The following is a 19248-nucleotide window of genomic DNA, read 5'->3' on the forward strand; positions in this document are numbered from 1 at the left end:
CCTTGTTATGTTCCCCATGATTGTGCCTTTATCACTCACATTCTTTTCGCTAATGATCTTTTGATTTTCACTTATAGTTCTTAGAATGGCCTCGATACTCTTATGGGTTTCATTAGGCATTATGAGGCTACTTTTGGGCAAAAGTTAAATAATTCTAAAAGTATGTTCTTATTGCACAACAATGTTTCTATATGCCTCGGGCTTTCTCTCTTATGGCAAAATCCCTATATCTACTTATGACTCCATTCTCTCCAAATTCCGTAACAAGTTTTTCAATTGGAAAGGTCGCATCTTGTTCTTGGGGGTAAGCTCACCTTATTCAAATATGTTCTCTTTCTTATTTATATCCACATCCTATCTGTCCTTAAGCCCCCCGCCCTAAAAATAAGTTATTTAAGGCCTCATTTAGTTACACATATGATATGAGATGAAATGAAAAATTTGTATAGAGTAGTGAAATTATTAATTGAGTTAAGATTTTTATGGGGTTTTGGGAAATGAGAGAGAAAAAGTTGAATAAGAAATTATAAAGTTAAAAGAGAGTTAGAATATAATATTTTAATATTATTTTTGTTTAAGGATTTGAAAAAGTTGAATTATTTTTTGTGTTTTATTTAGAAGTTTAGGAAAATTATAATGATTAGGTAATGATTAGATGAAAATGTTGAAGATTTGAAAATTTGAAATTACAAAATATTTTTATTTGAATGATGTTTGGATATCGAGATGAAATACGATGACATCCAACTCTATGTTTAGAAGACACAATTATTAGGGAAGAGTAGAGGGATGACACAATGGATAGTCTCATTGATGAGAACACAAAATGGTTGCAGGTGAACAAAACAACAGCTCTATTCAATCCAAAGGTAGTAGCCGACATAATGAAGATCATTTTATGTCCTAGTGAGCAACTTGATAAACAGACATGGTTGTATGAAGAAGATGGAAAGTTCAATGTGCGCAGTGTGTACAGAATGATCAAAGAAAAGTTCTACAAATTCCAAAGAGAATGTTATGATGCTAACAGACAGCAAGCTTTATGGAAGAGCATATGGAGGATGAAGGTGCCCAAAAAAGTGAAAGTGTTCGCATGGAGAGCTTGCAAATAGGGTCTTCCTACTCAATACAACTTAAGCAAGAAGAAAATACCTACTGAGGGGTTTTGCTATTTTTGCAAAGAAAGATTAGAGGATCTGCCTCATGCCCTCTTGTATTGTTCTACAATTAAGGAGATATCTGCCTATGATGGGAATATGGAGCCACAACTGTCTATTATGGATGTTGCAATGAAAGTGAAAGCAAGTGGTAGGGTGGATGATTTAGCAATATTTTTCTTAATTGCTTGGAGTTTTTGGTTTAGACAGAATAAAATGGTTCATGATCAAAAAAGTATGGAGCCCATTAATGCAATTGATCACGTTTTATCTTTACAAAAAATGTTTACTAATATAAAGGTTTTGCCTACTTCAAAGACAGAGGAATATTTCAAATGGAAGCCTCCTCCTCTAGGTCTTCTAAAGTTAAATATAGATGGTATTATGTTTAGTGATATTTATAGAGCAAGTGTTGATGTTATACTTTTTTTTCATATACAGGGGGTGGGGGGTTTCAAACTCAAGTTTTCCAATTGGTGTTATACTTAGAGATGAGCATGGTGATGTTATTATGGCTGCTAGTATTCTTGAACCTAATGGAGCTAATCCTGAATCAGTTGAACTACTTGCTATCTTCCATGGCCTTCAACTTTGTGCTACTATGGGCATAAGCAAGCTAATAGTTGAATGTGATTGTCTTTTGATGGAGAAGGAGATGCAAACAAAAGCTGAATATGAGGTTTTATATGGGAATCTTCTGTAGAACACGAGAAAGGGGTTGCTACTTTTTGAAGAATATTCTATTCAACATGTTAGCCACTTAAGCAATGAGGCAGCACATAGGCATGTCAAATATGCCTGTAATGTTGAGAGTTTAATGATGTGGTGGGATTGTATTTCAGACCTTATTTCTCAAGTTGTATGGCTTGATAAATGTCTGTAATATTTTGATATGAATAAATTATGTTTTGTTATTAAAAAAAAAAAATGTAGTCCAAGATAAAGGAAGACTAGTAAATATGATTGTAATTTGCATTTTATCAGTAAAAGGATGATCAGAATCAAATAATTCCTTTGCAATCAATTCTTATTGAAGTAACTCATACTTTCATGCAAGTTCTGTTATATTAATACAATAATAATTTTATATAAGTATCAAATCTTAATCCATACGTGCATTCAATAATTGCATGCATGATTTCCTTAGCAGTTTCATAGTCTTTGAAAAGAGGAATGATTTCATCATTCATACAATGTAAAATTAGAGCTCTTGGCCAAACATTGTGTTCTTCCCATTTGTCTCTAAGAGTCTGGTTCTTATGTTGCTTCCATTTCTAATTTGGTCATTTTTCACATTTTCAGATGGCTTTGATGTTGTTAATATATATAGGGCCTTTTATGGGTAAAATAAAAGTTATTTACCTTTTCGAGACCAGGAAATTTCTTCCATTTAATTTTTCAATCCCAGATAGATCAATACTTTTTTTGAGTGCAATAAATAAAAAACTTTAATATCAATAACAAAAAATGTAGAAATAATATATGTGTACTATTACAAATATAGAAATGTAGTATTTAAAACTGTGAAAATTAAATAATTATAAATTAACTAATAAATTAATAATAATGACCCTTGAATTTGACCCAAGATAGTTGCCGAGAAATTCTTATTGTGCTTTAAATAAGGAGAATATTGGAAGTGGTGCCTTGATTGAATTTTCCTCAAACTCGCCTCAAACATTCCCTTCTTTCAAGGAATTTCTAATGATTATTTTGAATCATGGGTGCTCTGTTGAAATTCGATGCTAAACCTGGAGCATACCGACTTTTGAACAGACCAAATTGAGCTTGAAACAACTTAAGACAGTCAAAAATACCAAAACCAATATGAAACGGGTTAGAAAATCAGGTTAGGAGGTTCAAAAAGTTTTATGGTGTGGTCAGCTGCTTGGTTGATGGATTAGCGCATGAATTTAGGATCCAAGTCACAGACGGGTTGCAAGTCAAAGGTTTGGTCCACTCTGTCTGGGCTTGGGTCCATTACAAGCTCATGGGCCAAAACAAGGATCTTTTTGCAGGCTGTTTGGTGCCACATGGATCCAGAGGAAATGAAATTGTTTGGTAATGTATTAGCTTGGTTCAAAACATCTTCATTTGGCTAATTCCTTGCATCCTCCAAGATCCTTGAAATAATGTCAAGTTCGGCCTTGTGTGAAACAACTTCGTTGGATGCTAGAGTAGGACTCACACATGCAAGCAAAACGAAGTTGTCATTTTGATCGAGATTCCATTCAACTAACTGAACGACAATGTTGTTTAGCACAAGAGCTTTTGAATTCTTATGACCATTGATCGAAACGGCATCGTTTTGACCAACAATTTCATCTTCTTCCACTCTGCTAATGTAGTCCGTGACTGAAAATCTCGAATTTTCTCTCTCTCCCACATATGGGACATCGATGATGGAACAAATTACGTGTCCCTGACACTCTCAAACCTCGGCTGTGGTGAAGCACTCCTACGACTTACCTTTGAGTGAAAATTCTGCAATAATTTTTCTCAAAGTAGTAATTGTTAACCAGGTTTTGTAGATTACCAATGTATTCAAGCCCTCGTACCATGATTTGAAAATGTTTATGAGTTGGATCCGAAAGCCTCCATAAATGGTTGTAATATGCAAGTGTGGTTGTCAAACCAATCACTTGCCTATTGATAGTCTTCACTACGCGAGAATTTAGTCCCTCTGTCATCGATAAGGCTCTCGATACCACTATTGGTATTTGTATCGAAAATAGTGATAATCTCATGCGTTTGTTTGTCCCACTGGTTTGTATATGATAGAGGAATTGAGTGAGCACAAATTGTGCACATTTGATCCCTATTTATAGACCTCAAGCATCGGTCAACAAGAGGCATAACCGTTAGCAAGAGTCCAACAAAAACACCATTAATATTGTTGTCGCTCCAATCCAGTAAGCACTAATTGAGATGATCTAGTGCACGCTAGCAACATTTCAATTGCATGCATATAAGAACCATAATATTGTTCATCTGCCAATCCAAAGGTATGAATAATTAACAAAGATGTGGGCAACTAATTAGGAGTACAATAATTAAGTGTTGTAGTTGATTTTGAGTTGCATCATTTGGATTTAATGTTGAAACAGAAGATCAAAAGGAAAATGAGTAATCATAAAGGAACATGCAGGAGCTTAAAAAGAATAATTCAATAGCAATAGTAGCTGAACATTACAGTATCTATAAAACTTACAATTAATTAAGTCATGCAGCAAATGATCAAGAGACCCTCTAATTTTGGGAATGAGGTTTCCATTTGATTTGCATGGCAATACCAAAACTTTAGAGCTAGAGAAATCCTGGCCTAGCTAGCTAATCAAGAGAGAGTTGCATGCTTTGAAAGTCCCTGCCTAGCTAGCTTGTAGATATATTCAATTCATCTCTGGCATCAGCTAATTCGATCTCCACCAAGTTAACTAACAAATATATATATCCACCAATAGTTAACCATTACACTAGATAAGTATTCAATTTTATATGAGTAATACTATATATAATCCTAGAGTGCGTAAGTGTTATACAGTCGCTTTGAAAAAGAATGAGATTCATTATTAAAAAATTAATTTCTTTTCATGTAGATCGCATAATATTTATTAATGTTTTTCAAAGTAATTATACAAAACTTGCACATTCACGATTGCAACTATTATTTCATATTTTATATATGCTTCCTAGCTACTTTCAGCATTATTTATTAGCATATATATATGTATGTATGTATATGTGTGTATGTATGTAGTGTAGATCAACATCAATCTTTCTGCTATCACTACAACAAAAAAGATTTTTTGGGACGAAATCAAAATTATCCCAAAAAGTGAGATTTAGCAACAAATTTCATATTTCGTGCCAAAAAAATAACGGAATGTCTGTAATGTTTGAACGTATTTGAACGGTCTAGTTAGGGACGAAATATTTTGTCCCAAATAATTAAATCGTTCGAACACTAATGATTCACCATTCGAACGTCTAAATGTAATCGTTCGACCTTAGATTTAGGCGCATTAAGTAAATTTTTTTAAAGGAAAATTGTTACACCATTCGAATGTACCAATTTAACCGTTCAAATGATGATCAGCACTGTTCAAACTTGATTTGTAGGGGTCGAACGGTGACCAGGTTTTTTTTTTTTTTTGCAGAATTATATTTATATTAACTCGTAATTTTAAGAAAATTTTCAATTAAATAATAGGAATAATATAAATCAATAATTCGTTCAGAAAATATAAAATAATACTATTTCATATGGATTTAATCTGTTTGGCAACATGAGTACTAGTCATAGTACTTGACAAGTTGTACTTATGCCGTATAATCTACCACTATGGAAGTATATGAAATATCCATATTTCATGGTGAGTTTGCTCAATCCAGGTTCGAGATCACCGGAAAATAATATAGACATACACTTACAATCATTGATTGCAGAATTGAAAAATTTGTAGGAGAATGGGGTTGTCACATTTGATTCATCAACAGGCAAGTCATCTAACATGCATGCTGCTATGTTATGGACAATAAATGATTTTCCAGCTTATAGAAACTTGTCAGGTTGGAGTGCTAAGGGGAAAATGGCATATCCAACTTTTAACAAACATATTCAATCTGAATGGCTCACTTACGGGAAGAAATTATGTTTCATAGGTCATCGTTGATTTTTACTTGATCACCATAGATGGCGGAAAAATTCACAAATATTTAATGATACTGTTGAATGGGGCCAACCTCCACCATATTTGTCTGGTGAATATGTACTTGCACAATTTATAGATATTGATTGTAATGAATTTGGTAAAAAACAACGAAAGAGAAAACGAGCTACAAATGAGTTGAATTGGACAAAGAAGAATATATTTTTTGAACTCTCATACTGGTCAAAGTTAAAATTACGGCATAGTCTTTATGTTAGGCATATTGAAAAAAATATATGCGAATCCGTATTAGGAACATTGATGTCAATTGAAGGAAAAACAAATGATACATTAAACTCAAGGAAGGATTTGAAGCGGTTGGGAATAAGATCGGAAATGCAATTGCAAGAAAATAGTTCGTCTGTTTACATGTTGATTGGGTGGTATACATTGTCAAGTAATGAAAGGGTTACATTTTGTGATTGGATAATAAAAATTAAATTACCGGATGGTTATGCCTCAAATTTGATCAGGTGTGTGTGAACAAATGACTAGAAAATAACTGGATTAAATAGTCATGATTGTCATATCATTTTACAACGTATCTTGCCTATTTGTATCTGTGGGTACTTGACCAGAGACGTGCGCATGGCTTTGACTGAGTTGGGTTTATTTTTTAAATACTTATGTGCTAGGATGTTAAATGTAGAAACTTTGAATCAAATGGAACGAGAAATTGCCATAATATTGTGTAAGTTAGAAAGTATTTACCCACCATCATTCTTCAACGTCATGGTTCACCTAACCGTTTATTTGCCACATGAGGTTCGACTTGTAGGACCAGTTCAATATAGATGGATGTATTCCATTGAACGATTTCTTGAGAATTTGAAACGTGCAGTTGGTAACAAGGCTTGCCCAGAAAGATCAATTGCAAAAGCATATATTGATGATGAGTGGCATACCTTCTGTTCCAAATATTTCCACAGAGTGTCGATTGGCTGGAAAGAAACTTTGACGTTGGCCAAGCAAGACAACGAAATGTGTTTTTTGTGTTTTCTCAACAAGTACATCCACTTGGTACAGTGTGTGATTATGACTTATGTGAAAGAAAGTTTGAAAAAGCTCAGTGGTACGAGCTGGACAATTGCCCTTAAATAGAGAACCACTTGAAGTAAGTAATACTTTTTTCTTAATTTAAATTCGCTCATATACTTTCATAAAATTCTAAGAATATAAAAGATTTGTGGTAATCATCAATTTCAGTGACCACATTAACATGCTCAAGGAACTGGAAGTAAATGATATAAACCAGAAACATGAAGAGGAGTTCCCGAGATGGTTTGAACAACAGGTAATCGATAACCAAATTTAAAATATTGATTGTTTATTATTGATATAATAGAATATTTACTCAATATGTAGGTTGTAAAATGCATGCGAATAATTCAAACGATATAGCGGATGAACTGTATGTATTAGCGCGTGGCCTATCGAGACGTGCTACAAGATATTTTGCATGTATTTCTCAGGGAAGTAAGTATAACACAATGGATCGAGATTGTTATAGAAAAATACAAAATAGTGGTGTCCTAATCGAGGAAAGTCATGATGGAGAAAATAGTGATTTCTGTAGAGTTATTGTTGATATAATTGGAATGAAATATTTGGAGGAGCTTGCAATGTATTTGTTTAAGTGTGATTGGTGGGATTTAAGCAATCCTTGAACTAGAGTCCATGATGATGAATATTTTTTTTAGTATTAATACATCAAAAAAATGGTACGAAGATGATCCTTTTATTTTAGCTTCTCAAGCATATCAAGTATTCTAATTAGATGACCCAAAGTTAAGAAATTAATAGCGAGTAATACAAAAATATTCTCCAATAAATATATATGATGTTATCCCTCAGGTAGAAGGATGAGATGAAGAAGAAGATGATCCCTCTATTCAAGAAGCATGCCCAGAGAGTCAGCCCGTCTTTAATTTGTTTGTGGATTTGAGCCAGTATGAGATAATTCTATTAAATAGAGAAGATATTGAGGCTAAAATTGTTAATGTAACAATTGAGCAAAATGTTGAATCATCTGAAGTATTTACAGATGATGAGACCGAATTGATAAATAATACTGATACAGATTATGATTGACTAATTATATGTTCACATTACATTTGATAAGCACTATTTTACTTAATGAATATTGTATCAGTTTTATGAAATTATGTCACCAAAGAGAAAGAAAGTTTGCATCCTATCTCCATCTATTTCTAACTCTCCTTCAGACTCACCATTAGATATTAACTCTACAGAATAAAGTAAAATTCTATAGTCATAAAAGTTATTAATTAAGGTTATAATAGAAAATTGATTACAATATTATATTTTATAGAATTCACAGTACAATCTCGTCAAGGTCAAGGCACTACTAGGGGCGTGACGTTAGAAAAATATCGTAGAGTGGGTAAAGATCAAGGTTAACATTCTTGATGAACATACTGGAGGCGAAGGACAACCAGCAGCTTGGCTTGCATCGCATGTGGATGCTCTTACATGAACTTATGCACCTTTGACACAACGAGTTCATGGAAGAAAGTCCCCCAAGATGTTAAAGAGCTTATCAAGAAGCGTTGTTTGGTAATGTTTAAAACATTTATTTGGTAAATTAAATTTTTATATTTTACTTAAATTTAGAGTATTATAAATGATAATATGTTTGTGTAAATTTTTTCAAAAATGATTTCAAATTAAATTTTGGTCAGAGAGAGAAGCGTAAGACTGTGAAAGAGCTTATGAGTAATGCATTCCGCAAATATAATGCTAGGTGTCATGAGCATTATAATAAGTTTGAGAATATGGACGATGCACGCCAACGTCCTTTTCAAGATGTCCAACCTTCTGAGTAGGAAAAATTTTGTGACATGTTTGAGGATCCATCATATAAGGTATAATTAAATTAATTTTTTAGTTATCCTATTTTTAATTTCGGTTTCTAATATTTTCAATTTCTATGTAGGAGCGAAGTTCTATAAACAAAAAAAATAGATCGAAATTGAAGATTATTCATCATGCAAGCTCAAGATCTTTCCATTGCCTCTCTAAGAAATTGGTATTGCTATTTTTTTTACTGTATATAGTTAATTGAATATATGAATCCTAATGACTTTATATCTTAACAAATATTTATTGCAGCAAGATTCAAATACCAATTATAATTTGACAAAATTATATGTTGCATCACATACTAATCGTAATGGAGAGTGGAATCATCCCGATACTCGTGAAAATTATATAAGTATTATAATTTGTTTTAAATAAATATATTAGAATATTTATGATGATATTAATTTTTTATCTTATGTGTAGGATAAAATGGTTGCCAAACATGCTGAATCTGCGTCAGATCAAAATTCCTCAACAAATGATGTTGATATTTTTACACAAATTCTGGGTCAATGTTCAGGATATTTGAGGGGTTTGGGTCATTGTGTAAAACCTTCTCCATCTTCCTCTTCTTCCGGGCTTGCCTCTACAACCTCTATAGTGCAAGAAAATGTAAATCGCAGAATCAAAAAATTAGTTGCAAGGCAGCATGAGTTAGAGACTCAATTGATGAAACAATAAGACATGGAGATGTGCCTCAAACAACATGAAGAACAATAAGAAAAGTTTAGAAGAGAGATGTAACTCCAAATGCAGCAGCTTATGCAACAGTACATGCCTCTAAGCAACTAATAGTTTTTTACGTATAGATTATGATATTATCTAATTATGTATGAACAATGTCAATCTCATGGTTATTTATTAGTTCGCACTTATTATAAAACTTTTGTCAGTATTAAATAGTTTCTGATGTATTTTTTTCAAATATTATAAATGTCTATTTGGTTTTTTATTACTATGGAGTTTTAATAAAATAGTTATCGTTCAAAAGACCATGTAACGTTCGAATACCATTGATTAAAACGTTCAAACGACATTAGACAATCAAATAACATTCAAACGCAATTTATTATCGTAGCGTTCTAACATAACTTTTATCCGTTTGATCTCTTTTACCGTTCGATCTGTTTCTTTAACGTTCGAACGGAAAGTTTTTTTATACCTTTCGAACGTTCTCAAAATGTGTACTCATTCGAACGTATTTTTTCAATCGTTCAAACAATTTAATACCGTTCAAACGTAAAATAGTAATCATTCAAACGATATTCTGAACGAACTTGAGCCACGACACAAAAAATAAACTATTCGAACGATATCAAACGGTTAATTTCAAAATCGTTCCGAAAGATATATTTTGAGATGAAATGGTGATTTTCATTCGAAAATATCTTCTGGGACAATATTGTAGGGACAACCTTAGGACGAATTTTTTTTGTCTTAAAAAATTTTCTGAGACAAAAAAATCCCTATAATTTGAGAAGAAAATTTTTGTCCCAAAAGAGCTATTCTGTTGTAATGTATGGGCAGGGCTACTATGCCGTCCAACAGTAAACATTGGGCGTGCCGCCCAATTATAAATTTTTTTTTTCTTTTTTCTTTCCACATTTTTTAATAGATTTAAATATTTTTAAAAAAATTAAAAAATATATCAATACATTTAAAATTACTTCTTCAATTACTAAATAAAAAAAATTATAAAAATAATTTTTTTTTTTCCCGAGCAGTACCACACAGGCAGCACAGGAGCATTTTCCTCGGCTGTACATCCATGTTGCCTAGCTATAGCCTAGCTAGCTCAATGGGCAGTACTTACGTACCACCATGTTTGACTTATCAAACCATTTCTTAACTACTATCATGTATTGTTTTTTACTTAATTAGCAGCACGATTACACTTTGTAAACTTCTATATATTTGTCAACGAAATAAGATCGACATCGATCACGATCATTTTCCAAGAGGAAAAAGTCACGATCGAACTCGTATCTTTATGATTTGTTTTATCTTAATTTGTTTCTTGTGATCACTTCCCAATTTTCTCATGAAGTGAGTGATGTTGATGAGTGAGTCAGTGACTATGCAGCATATATGGTGATCTTGATATTGCATTAATATTCATGACAACTTTGTCAATGCATTGATAATGACTATATATATAAAAAAAATGGAACTTCTGATAACCACAAAACAATAGAGAAACTCATACGTATCCTATCATCAGCAAGTTGATTACGATAGGATTTTAGAGTTAAAAACTCCATTAAAATCCCAATTGTTGTTGGGTACAAGGGTGGCTATAAATTTTCCGTACCGCTGCAGATGTAACTTATAAAATCTTTCACATGATTTAATGTTTCTCATTTTCAAAAATATAGGTAGTTTACTATCGAAACTGTTGTAAACTAAATGAAAAAGAGAAAGAATTCTTATTTCCATAAAATGAACCTAGAAATATACATATATATATATAAGGGAACAAAGATCTTAATTAACGGCTAAGACTTAATCAATTATGACGGCTAAATATGGTCATATAATACAAGTTTATTTATAACACTCCTCATTTAGATGATTATTCTTTTGTTTTCTTTTTTTCTTTGTGTGTGTGTGTGTGATTTAGAGTTCATAATGAAAAATATCTTTTGATTTGAGGTTGAAGAACGTAATTCATTACCCAAAAACGTATATCTGATCTCTAGGGTCAAGAAGGTGGTGATTATTATATATGCTACCAAGTCGCCATGGTCTCAACATCCACCATTGCTCAAAACCTCCATCATTAAGTGCCACCCACCAATCCAACCACCACCAATTGTCTATTTTAGTAGGTATGTAATTGATTTCTACAGTAGTTTTAAGATGAGCAAGTTTTGCCGACATTTTAATTTCGATCAAATATGAATGGGCGTGCAGATTCTAGTAAAACTATATCTACCCATATTACTCTTATAATTATCCTAAACGAATTTAAGTATAACTGTACGCGAGATAGTAAAACTGAAGAGAATGGTACGTAATTTAAGATAAATTACCTGATCTCTCGTGATGGTAGTGGCTTCACTTTTGTTGGGAAAAACGCTTTTGTTTTTTTAACTATTTGTAGTATTACGCGCGGTATGCTCTTATTTTCCTTTTTTCCTCTTTTTTATTTTTTATTATTTTTTATTTTTTTCTTAAGGTTAAGGCTCCATTGCGTTAATTTTTTTTGCAGCTTAGGAAGTGGAATTGAATGAATGAATGGAATCAAATGACGAAAAAGGGTTTTAAAAAAAATCATGAAATATTTATTTTCCTCGCTTGTTTGAGAGTGACTATATATGAGAAAAAAAAAATAGTATTCTCATATTGGTTCGTTGCTACCTTGCAAAAGAACATTGTATAGTTTTGATAATGAGATGAGTTGAAATGGATTAATTTAGATAAAAATTAAATAAAATATTGTTAGAATATTATTTTTTAATATAATTATTATTTTAAGATTTGAAAAAATTAAATTATTTATTATATTTTGTACGATAATTTAAAAAAATTGTAATGAAGAGATGAAATGAAACCATTTATGTATCCAAAATTATAGCCGTTTTATTTTATTCAAAATGTCAAGTTTTTATTTCTTTCAAAATTGTTATAAAATAGTATAAATCACGTTTATTAATCCTTATTATAATCTTCAACAAGATTATTTACGTTTCAATTATTTTCATTCTCCTATTTTAACACGTTCGAACAAAATAGACTTTATCCATTAAATTTCATTTATCATACGCATTCCATTAAACTCGTTCACATTCATTTCTTTATGAACTCCTAATCAAAGTCTAAAACATAAAATAAACTCTTTTTCTAAGCTTTTTTCAATCACACCTACGCCTACGCTAGTAAACCCAAGTTTTTTTCTTGATGCAATTATAAAAATATTCTCAAAAGCGATCTTATATATATTTTTTTAGATGGATGCTACTCATCATTCTATACCACCCACTTTATATATTTTAAAATTATTTTTTATTTTATTTTATTCTTGTTAAACTAATTGAGTTATTCAACTTATCATCCACACTCCACATACTTGTTATAGGAAAAATAAAAAAAAAATTAAAATAAGTACGGTGTGTAGAGATCATGATAAGTAAAAATATTCATTTTTTAATGGGTGCAATAATAAATAAAAATAATAATTAAATTTTAGTAAACTAGATATCACGCATAAATATTGTGAATCTCAAAGGGTATAACTGCATCATATATACACTGAACATGATAACACGACTCCACTAATTATTGACGGTGGTGATAGCTCGAAGTTGAAAGAGATGGGGTTTTGAAATGTGTCCAATAATGGCCTCTTCAATCATCGAGGCTACCGAGGTGAGAAAACGATAAAGAAAGAGAGCATGAAGGGAGATGGTTAAAAGGATTTGGATTGACCTCTTTTAACCCTTGTTTGAAGTGGAGAAAGAGTAGGTAGCATGGCATAAAAAAATGCATTTCTTTTGCTTGGAACAATGTGGCATATTAATGTAATGAAATGATTCATGATTACTCTAATTAACAAGATCTACATGATGTTGCTTGTTGTAGAGGGCAAAGCATGTTAGAGATGGGTCCAAAGATCTTAGCAAAGCGATAACTTCGGTTGCTTTATGAATTTACTAATGTATGCAATGACATGAAAACAATATAAGTTAATTCTTTCCATGTTACTTTTTGGCCCATGATTGCACCCATGTCGGCTCAATAATGGTTCTTGGCGTGGAGGATAAGTTTGTATAATTCCCATTACAATTTACATAGAGGTAAATAAGGTATAATATAATCATAGGGTAAATGATTAATGGGCCTATTAGTTGGGCATACAACATTTGATGTTTAAAGCTAATCATGTATGTTATTTTGGGTACGTATCCAATAGAGTGTATTTTTTTTTTTTTTCATTAAATTGATAGGTACATTGAGTATTAGTTAGGAAACTAAAGAAAGGGAAAAGAGAAGTAAAAGGAAGAGGAAATGGGACCGCATTAGGGGCGGCAATATATGATAAGACTCATGAATCTAATATAAACACGATACGAAATTAACTAATATGGGTTTGATATAAATGAGTTCGGGTCAAAATAGGTTGACCCGTTAAAACATAATTAACAAACGGGTCAATCCATGTAATCCAAAATAACCCACAATAACTCATTTAAATTTTATTTTAAAATTACAATTTTATTATTGTTGAGTTGTAATATTGATATTTCTCAGTATGCTTACGTTCTTATTATTGGAATTATAATTCTAGACCTATATTCATATTTTTTATTGTAAAGTTTGTAATATTGGTTTTATTATATATTAAATTTTGAGAAATATTGATAATTTTTTTTAAAATGTAGTCTTGTTGGTTTCTTTATATATATATATATATATATATATATATTGTGCTTACTAATAAATATAGATTTGACCTTTTATGTGAAACTATACTAATTAAATCAAATAGGTTATGTGTGTTAGTTCAATATGTTTACATGAAACAAGTTAAAATGAGTCATGTTATGTTGACATATTTTTAATTAATTATTAAATAGATCAAAATGGGTGATACAATACTATCCATTATTTAAATAGTTTGGATTAAAGTTTGAAATATTTAGTTTAATGGATCGGGTTCGAGTTGGCCTATATAATTAAATATTTATGACTTGACAAAACATGACCCACAAATTCGAATTGTCACCTCTAGGCATGAGTTGTCTTAATCCCATGTCTTAATATCTTTGAAATTATCTTCATCAAGAGAGAAATGTTATTTATTTTTATTTTTTACAAAGAACATTATCTACGTGTCTTGGAAAGTAATCCCAAAAAATAAAAATAGACTGCTTCACTACAATAATTTTTCATATATATATTCTTTTCTTTGAAGAAAAATAATATTTACAATCATAGGCTATCACGCACTCTCTTTTAAAAAAAAAAACCGTCAGGCCTCCACTCTATTATGTTTATTTTAGTTCATAAATGTTAGACATTTTAGAAAAAGGAACACAAAGTTTTAATTTGGTGAGGAGAAACTCTTGTTTGTTATCAAAATGAAAAAACTACAAACTCTTGTACTCTTTTTTAAAAGGAAAAATATAGTTGCAAGCATAATTATGTACTAATATGTACACCAATGTAATGTGATTAGTCAAAAAGTAAATTTTATTAAAAACAGTATTAATTTAAATTTTAAGTATGAATAAATAGGTATTGGTATACAGATTAATGCGCGACTGTGTTTGTATGTAGCAAAACTCTTTTGAAAAAGAACGAAACTTATTTTCAAAAAATTGATTTTCTCATTTGATCTTCACATTTATTCATTTTTTTTTTTCAAGAAATTGAGTGGAATTTACTCGTCCAACTGTAGAAGTCATTTCCTTCAAAAGGAGAAACTCTTATTTGCCATCAAAATGAAGAGACTCGGAAAAAAAAAAAAAAAAAAAAAAAAAAAAAGTGTTGGGGAATTGATTTGGGCTTTGCAGGGCCCAATAAGTGTAAACCTGCAGTAATTGGGCCAAGTTTTGGGCTGTAACGGAACATGGAGAAGTGTACACGTGAGCACCACTGTCTATTCTCCCGTAAAGTTAAAAGGAATTTCGCACCCAACAAATCTCCGTTCTCATAATTATTGTTGTCCTAATATATCAACGGCTCCACTCCACGCGCTTATCCAGAGCGTGCACAAAAAGCGTAGATTACCTCGAACGCGGGGTAAGCCTAGGCCTTAGCGGAACGTGAGTGTGTGAAAGCATTACCAGTGGCGTCCACCAAGGTAAATGTAAAATTTGATTTAAATTACATATTTTAACTTTTGCATTTACCATTTATGGGTTGAGAAAAGATATTTATAATAATAAATTGTGTAATTTCTATATAATTATTTTTAAAAATGTGAATAAAATATAATTCACATAAAAAATAAATTTTTTAATAATAAATTTTACTCTTTTTTAAAATGATTACACATTATTTACATATTTTACAGTTATATATAAAATTATTCATTTTATAATTAAAACCTGCTACATAAGATATACATAAAAAAATTTAATAAATAATCATACTGGTTTGCATTTGTACGTGAAAGGAGAAAAAAAAAAGTAATAAAATAAATTAAAGAGTGCATCATCTCCAAAATGTCAAAATACCCTAATTATTAAGGAAAAATTTGCATCTGACCGGTCCAATGCAGGGATTGCTAGCTAAATACTTATTTGTATTTAGATTTGACTACGCCATTGCTAGTGGAAGCATGTGTCCAGGCAATAGCAAGTTAAAACCACGCGCCGTGATCTGGCATTCCATGAATCGAAGTGTCGAGGAGTACAAAGAGGGGGAATAAAAATGTGAAGTGTGAAGGGGAAAATAAAGCCAAAAAAAAGTCGGTTTTGAGGGAGTTGAGGAGAGAGAGAGAGAGATCATTCATGAGAGAGACATTTTGCTCCACCACTCTTTTTGGAATAAAAATAAAATCTTACCCATTCAATTCCAGCTCACAAATATTCTAAGCCATAAAGAAAGAGAGAGACATATATATATAAAATAACCCATAGATTTACATTTTGAGAGGAAACATGGTAAAAAGAGGAGATACAGACATTATAGGTTGGCAGTGCAGCTGTTTGGTGGAGCCAAAAATTAGGTCTTTTTGTCATTCCACTTCTGGGATTTTTTCTATCTTTGATTTTTTCACTTCACTATCAAAGTGTATATGTCTAGGTTCTTCAACTACGGCTAAAAGAATCAAACTTTCAAAAGGAATGAAATAAATTGAAGATTGGAGTTCAAGTGGAACCAAGATTTAGAATGGATCTTCAGGTCAAGAGAGCCCACAATTCTGGTTTTTATCCTTCTTTAAGACTTCTGAATTTTGTTGTAACATGATGTTTTGGTTGGACTCCCACTTTTTTTATTCGTTTCTTTTTTTGTAGTTTTAATTAAATCTTATTTATTAAAAAAGAAATAGAGTGGCTAACTCAAAGAATACATGTCAAGCTGTTTATGAGCAAAGATTCTGGGTCTTTGGGTCAGGCAAATCTGAGATTTATTTAGTATTTTTTTAACTGGACTGAACTGTCAAAGTATGAATAAGAAATTAGTTATGCGTGACATCGTGCTTGCATTTTACATGGGACTAATGAAGACCCAATTCTCCAACCGTCCCTGTTTTTTTCTTCTTCTTCTTTTTTTATTTTTTATTTTTTCCCCCTCTCGGCCTCGGGTTCTTCTCTCTTTAAATACGCGCAAAAGGGGCTAATCAGAAACATACAGGCAAAACTCGAAACAAAAGGACAGTGGACACTGCTTTGTTTTTGTTTCTGTACGTACATAAATACGGATGCCTAGTTCCTACCAGATGCGAGAGAGACTAAACTCTGAGTTGGGTCTCTGTTTTTGTAAGTGAATTTTTGGTCTCCCTTTTTCATGTGGGCATTGTCAGCTAAAAGCAAAATCCTTAGAGAGAGAGAGAGAGAGAGAGAGAGCGGAGATGGAGGAGGAGAGAGGGAGAGGGTATTGGAAAGACTTGATTTTTTATCGTTTCAGTTAAGAGTATTCTTCAAAACCCAGCCTTTCCAGCAATATACAGTTGCTGTCTACCCTTTTTTTCTCCATCATCTCCATTGGTACTATATGAGTTTGTCAACATCTTGAGGTGTTTTGCGCATTTTATCTCCTCTCTTGTCCCTCTATTGGTTTCTTTCCTAATATACTTGGTGGGTCTTGTTCTTTTTTCCCCCCTCCCCTTTTTTTAATGGTTTGGGATGAGGAATTGGCAGTGAAACTGGTCTACTTTTTTTGTTTGCTTCTCTGTTTTGAGTTATTTTTCTCTCTATAGTTCCCAAATTTGTCTTCAATTTTGATGTACACCCTCTTCTGCTTTCCGAGAACTTTTTGGTTCATGGCTTATTGGCTTGTGTAGAGATGCATCAAAGAGCCCATACACAGATCAAATCAGGGCTTGAGAAGCAGACTTGGGAGCATTTCTGACCCGGCTTTTCTTTCCTCGGATAAGTTTGAGGTAAGCGTCCCTCTTAGTTGGCTCTTTCAATGCTGTGTTTCGTTTATGTGTTGCTTATTTTCTGAGTCCTTTCAGCTTTTTGTTTTTTTGGGGGTCTACAAAAGTGAGCGACAACTACTTGTCAAAACAACCGGAAAGCAAGTTTAACATTAGTAATGCAAGTTCTTGGTGTGAAAATGAGAGATTTCCCATCTTGTTTCGGTGAAAATGGGGTTCAAGTTGCTGATTCTTCCTCCTCAAGCACCAGCAGGGCTGCCCAGAATTTAGTTACTTGTGTCTATCAATGCCGTTTACGTGGCCGGTCTTGCTTGATTACTGTCACGTGGAGTAAGAACCTGATGGGTCAAGGCCTTGGAATTGGGATCGACGATTCATCTAATCAGTGTCTCTGTAAGGTTGATATTAAACCCTGGTTGTTCTCCAAGAGGAGAGGGTCGAAGAGTTTAGAAGCATATTCTTGTAAAATCGATATATATTGGGATCTTTCTGCGGCTAAATTCGGTCCCGGGCCTGAGCCTTTGGAGGGATTTTATGTTGCAGTTGTTGTTGATCGGAAAATGGTTCTGATTATGGGGGATTTGAGAAAAGAAGCTTTCAAGAAAACTAATGCCAACCCTGTAAATTCTAATGCTGTTTGCATTGCCAAGAGAGAGCATATTTTTGGCAAGAAAGTGTTTAGTACCAAGGCTCAATTTTGTGACAATGGTCAAATTCATGACCTTGTGATAGAATGTGACACCATCAGCGCTGAGGATCCATGCCTGGTGATCCGCATAGATAGCAAGCCTGTAATGCAGGTGAAGCGGCTTCAATGGAAGTTCCGGGGGAATCTTCCCATCTTGATTGATGGGCTTGCGGTAGAAGTTTGCTGGGATGTTCATAATTGGCTCTTCGGTGCATCACTTGGAAGTGCTGTTTTTATGTTCAGAACATGCCTATCAGCTGAGAAGTTGTGGGCTAGCCAACCACTTTCCAATCCAAATCCATTTCCGTGGTCATTCTCGCAAGGATTTTCAGACTCCAAAACACAATGTCATGGCTTCTCACTGATTTTGTATGCTTGGAAGAATGAATAGAGAGATTTGATAAATTATTCATGGAGTGCTAACAAAAGCTTAAAGCGAGCGTTGATTTTTATCAACTCTGTGATCATATTACACTGAATTTTATTAAATGATCCGTTTTCTTCTTATCCTTTTTCCTTAACTTTAGCCATTATTAATAGCTCATAGACAACTGTGTTATCGTATATCCTTCTTACAATGTTAAATTCATTGGCTTTTGTGAATTCCATATCTCAATATAATGATCATGTAAGGCTCCTTTCCATTACACTTCAAGTATGTTTGGGTGGCAAGCAGGACTATTATGGTGTATCTTTCTAATTTGTGGCATTGGGGGCTCCTCTCATCAGCAATGTCTGAGCCTGCTCTGCCTTAACTGTGAG

General features: G+C 32.6%; 2 protein-coding genes across 9 annotated transcripts; both read left to right on the forward strand.

Annotated features, from left to right (window-relative positions):
* Positions 1 to 797: 797 nt before the first annotated feature.
* LOC122316158 lies at positions 798 to 1860 on the forward strand. Its single transcript, XM_043132695.1, has 4 exons — positions 798 to 1067; positions 1113 to 1308; positions 1458 to 1536; positions 1599 to 1860. The coding sequence occupies exons 1-4, from the start codon at positions 798 to 800 to the stop codon at positions 1858 to 1860; spliced, it is 807 nt and encodes a 268-aa protein (XP_042988629.1).
* Positions 1861 to 16603: 14743 nt separating this feature from the next.
* LOC122317196 lies at positions 16604 to 18993 on the forward strand. 8 transcript variants are annotated; one of them, XM_043134156.1, is made up of 3 exons: positions 16604 to 16622; positions 17703 to 17801; positions 17877 to 18993. In XM_043134156.1, the coding sequence occupies exon 3, from the start codon at positions 17957 to 17959 to the stop codon at positions 18875 to 18877; it is 921 nt and encodes a 306-aa protein (XP_042990090.1). In that variant the 5' UTR covers positions 16604 to 16622; positions 17703 to 17801; positions 17877 to 17956; the 3' UTR covers positions 18878 to 18993. The 8 variants fall into 8 exon arrangements, with proteins under 8 accessions (XP_042990090.1, XP_042990087.1, XP_042990091.1 ...); XM_043134153.1 differs by lacking the exon at positions 16604 to 16622 and adding an exon at positions 17022 to 17178; XM_043134157.1 differs by lacking the exon at positions 16604 to 16622 and adding an exon at positions 17022 to 17178 and having other exon boundaries at positions 17906 to 18993.
* Positions 18994 to 19248: the final 255 nt, after the last annotated feature.

This window comes from Carya illinoinensis, chromosome 7, assembly GCF_018687715.1.
Source record: "Carya illinoinensis cultivar Pawnee chromosome 7, C.illinoinensisPawnee_v1, whole genome shotgun sequence".
NCBI classification, from domain to species: Eukaryota; Viridiplantae; Streptophyta; class Magnoliopsida; order Fagales; family Juglandaceae; genus Carya; species Carya illinoinensis.

Bases quoted from the DNA above. Each gene is read 5' to 3' on its own strand.
- LOC122317196 (XM_043134156.1), top strand. From the start codon at position 17,957: ATGCAAGTTCTTGGTGTGAAAATGAGAGATTTCCCATCTTGTTTCGGT.
- LOC122316158 (XM_043132695.1), top strand. From the start codon at position 798: ATGGATAGTCTCATTGATGAGAACACAAAATGGTTGCAGGTGAACAAA. The intron at 1,309-1,457 runs GTAGGGTGGATG...ACTAATATAAAG, and splicing joins AATGAAAGTGAAAGCAAGTG to GTTTTGCCTACTTCAAAGAC. The intron at 1,537-1,598 runs GTATTATGTTTA...TTTCATATACAG, and splicing joins TCTAAAGTTAAATATAGATG to GGGGTGGGGGGTTTCAAACT.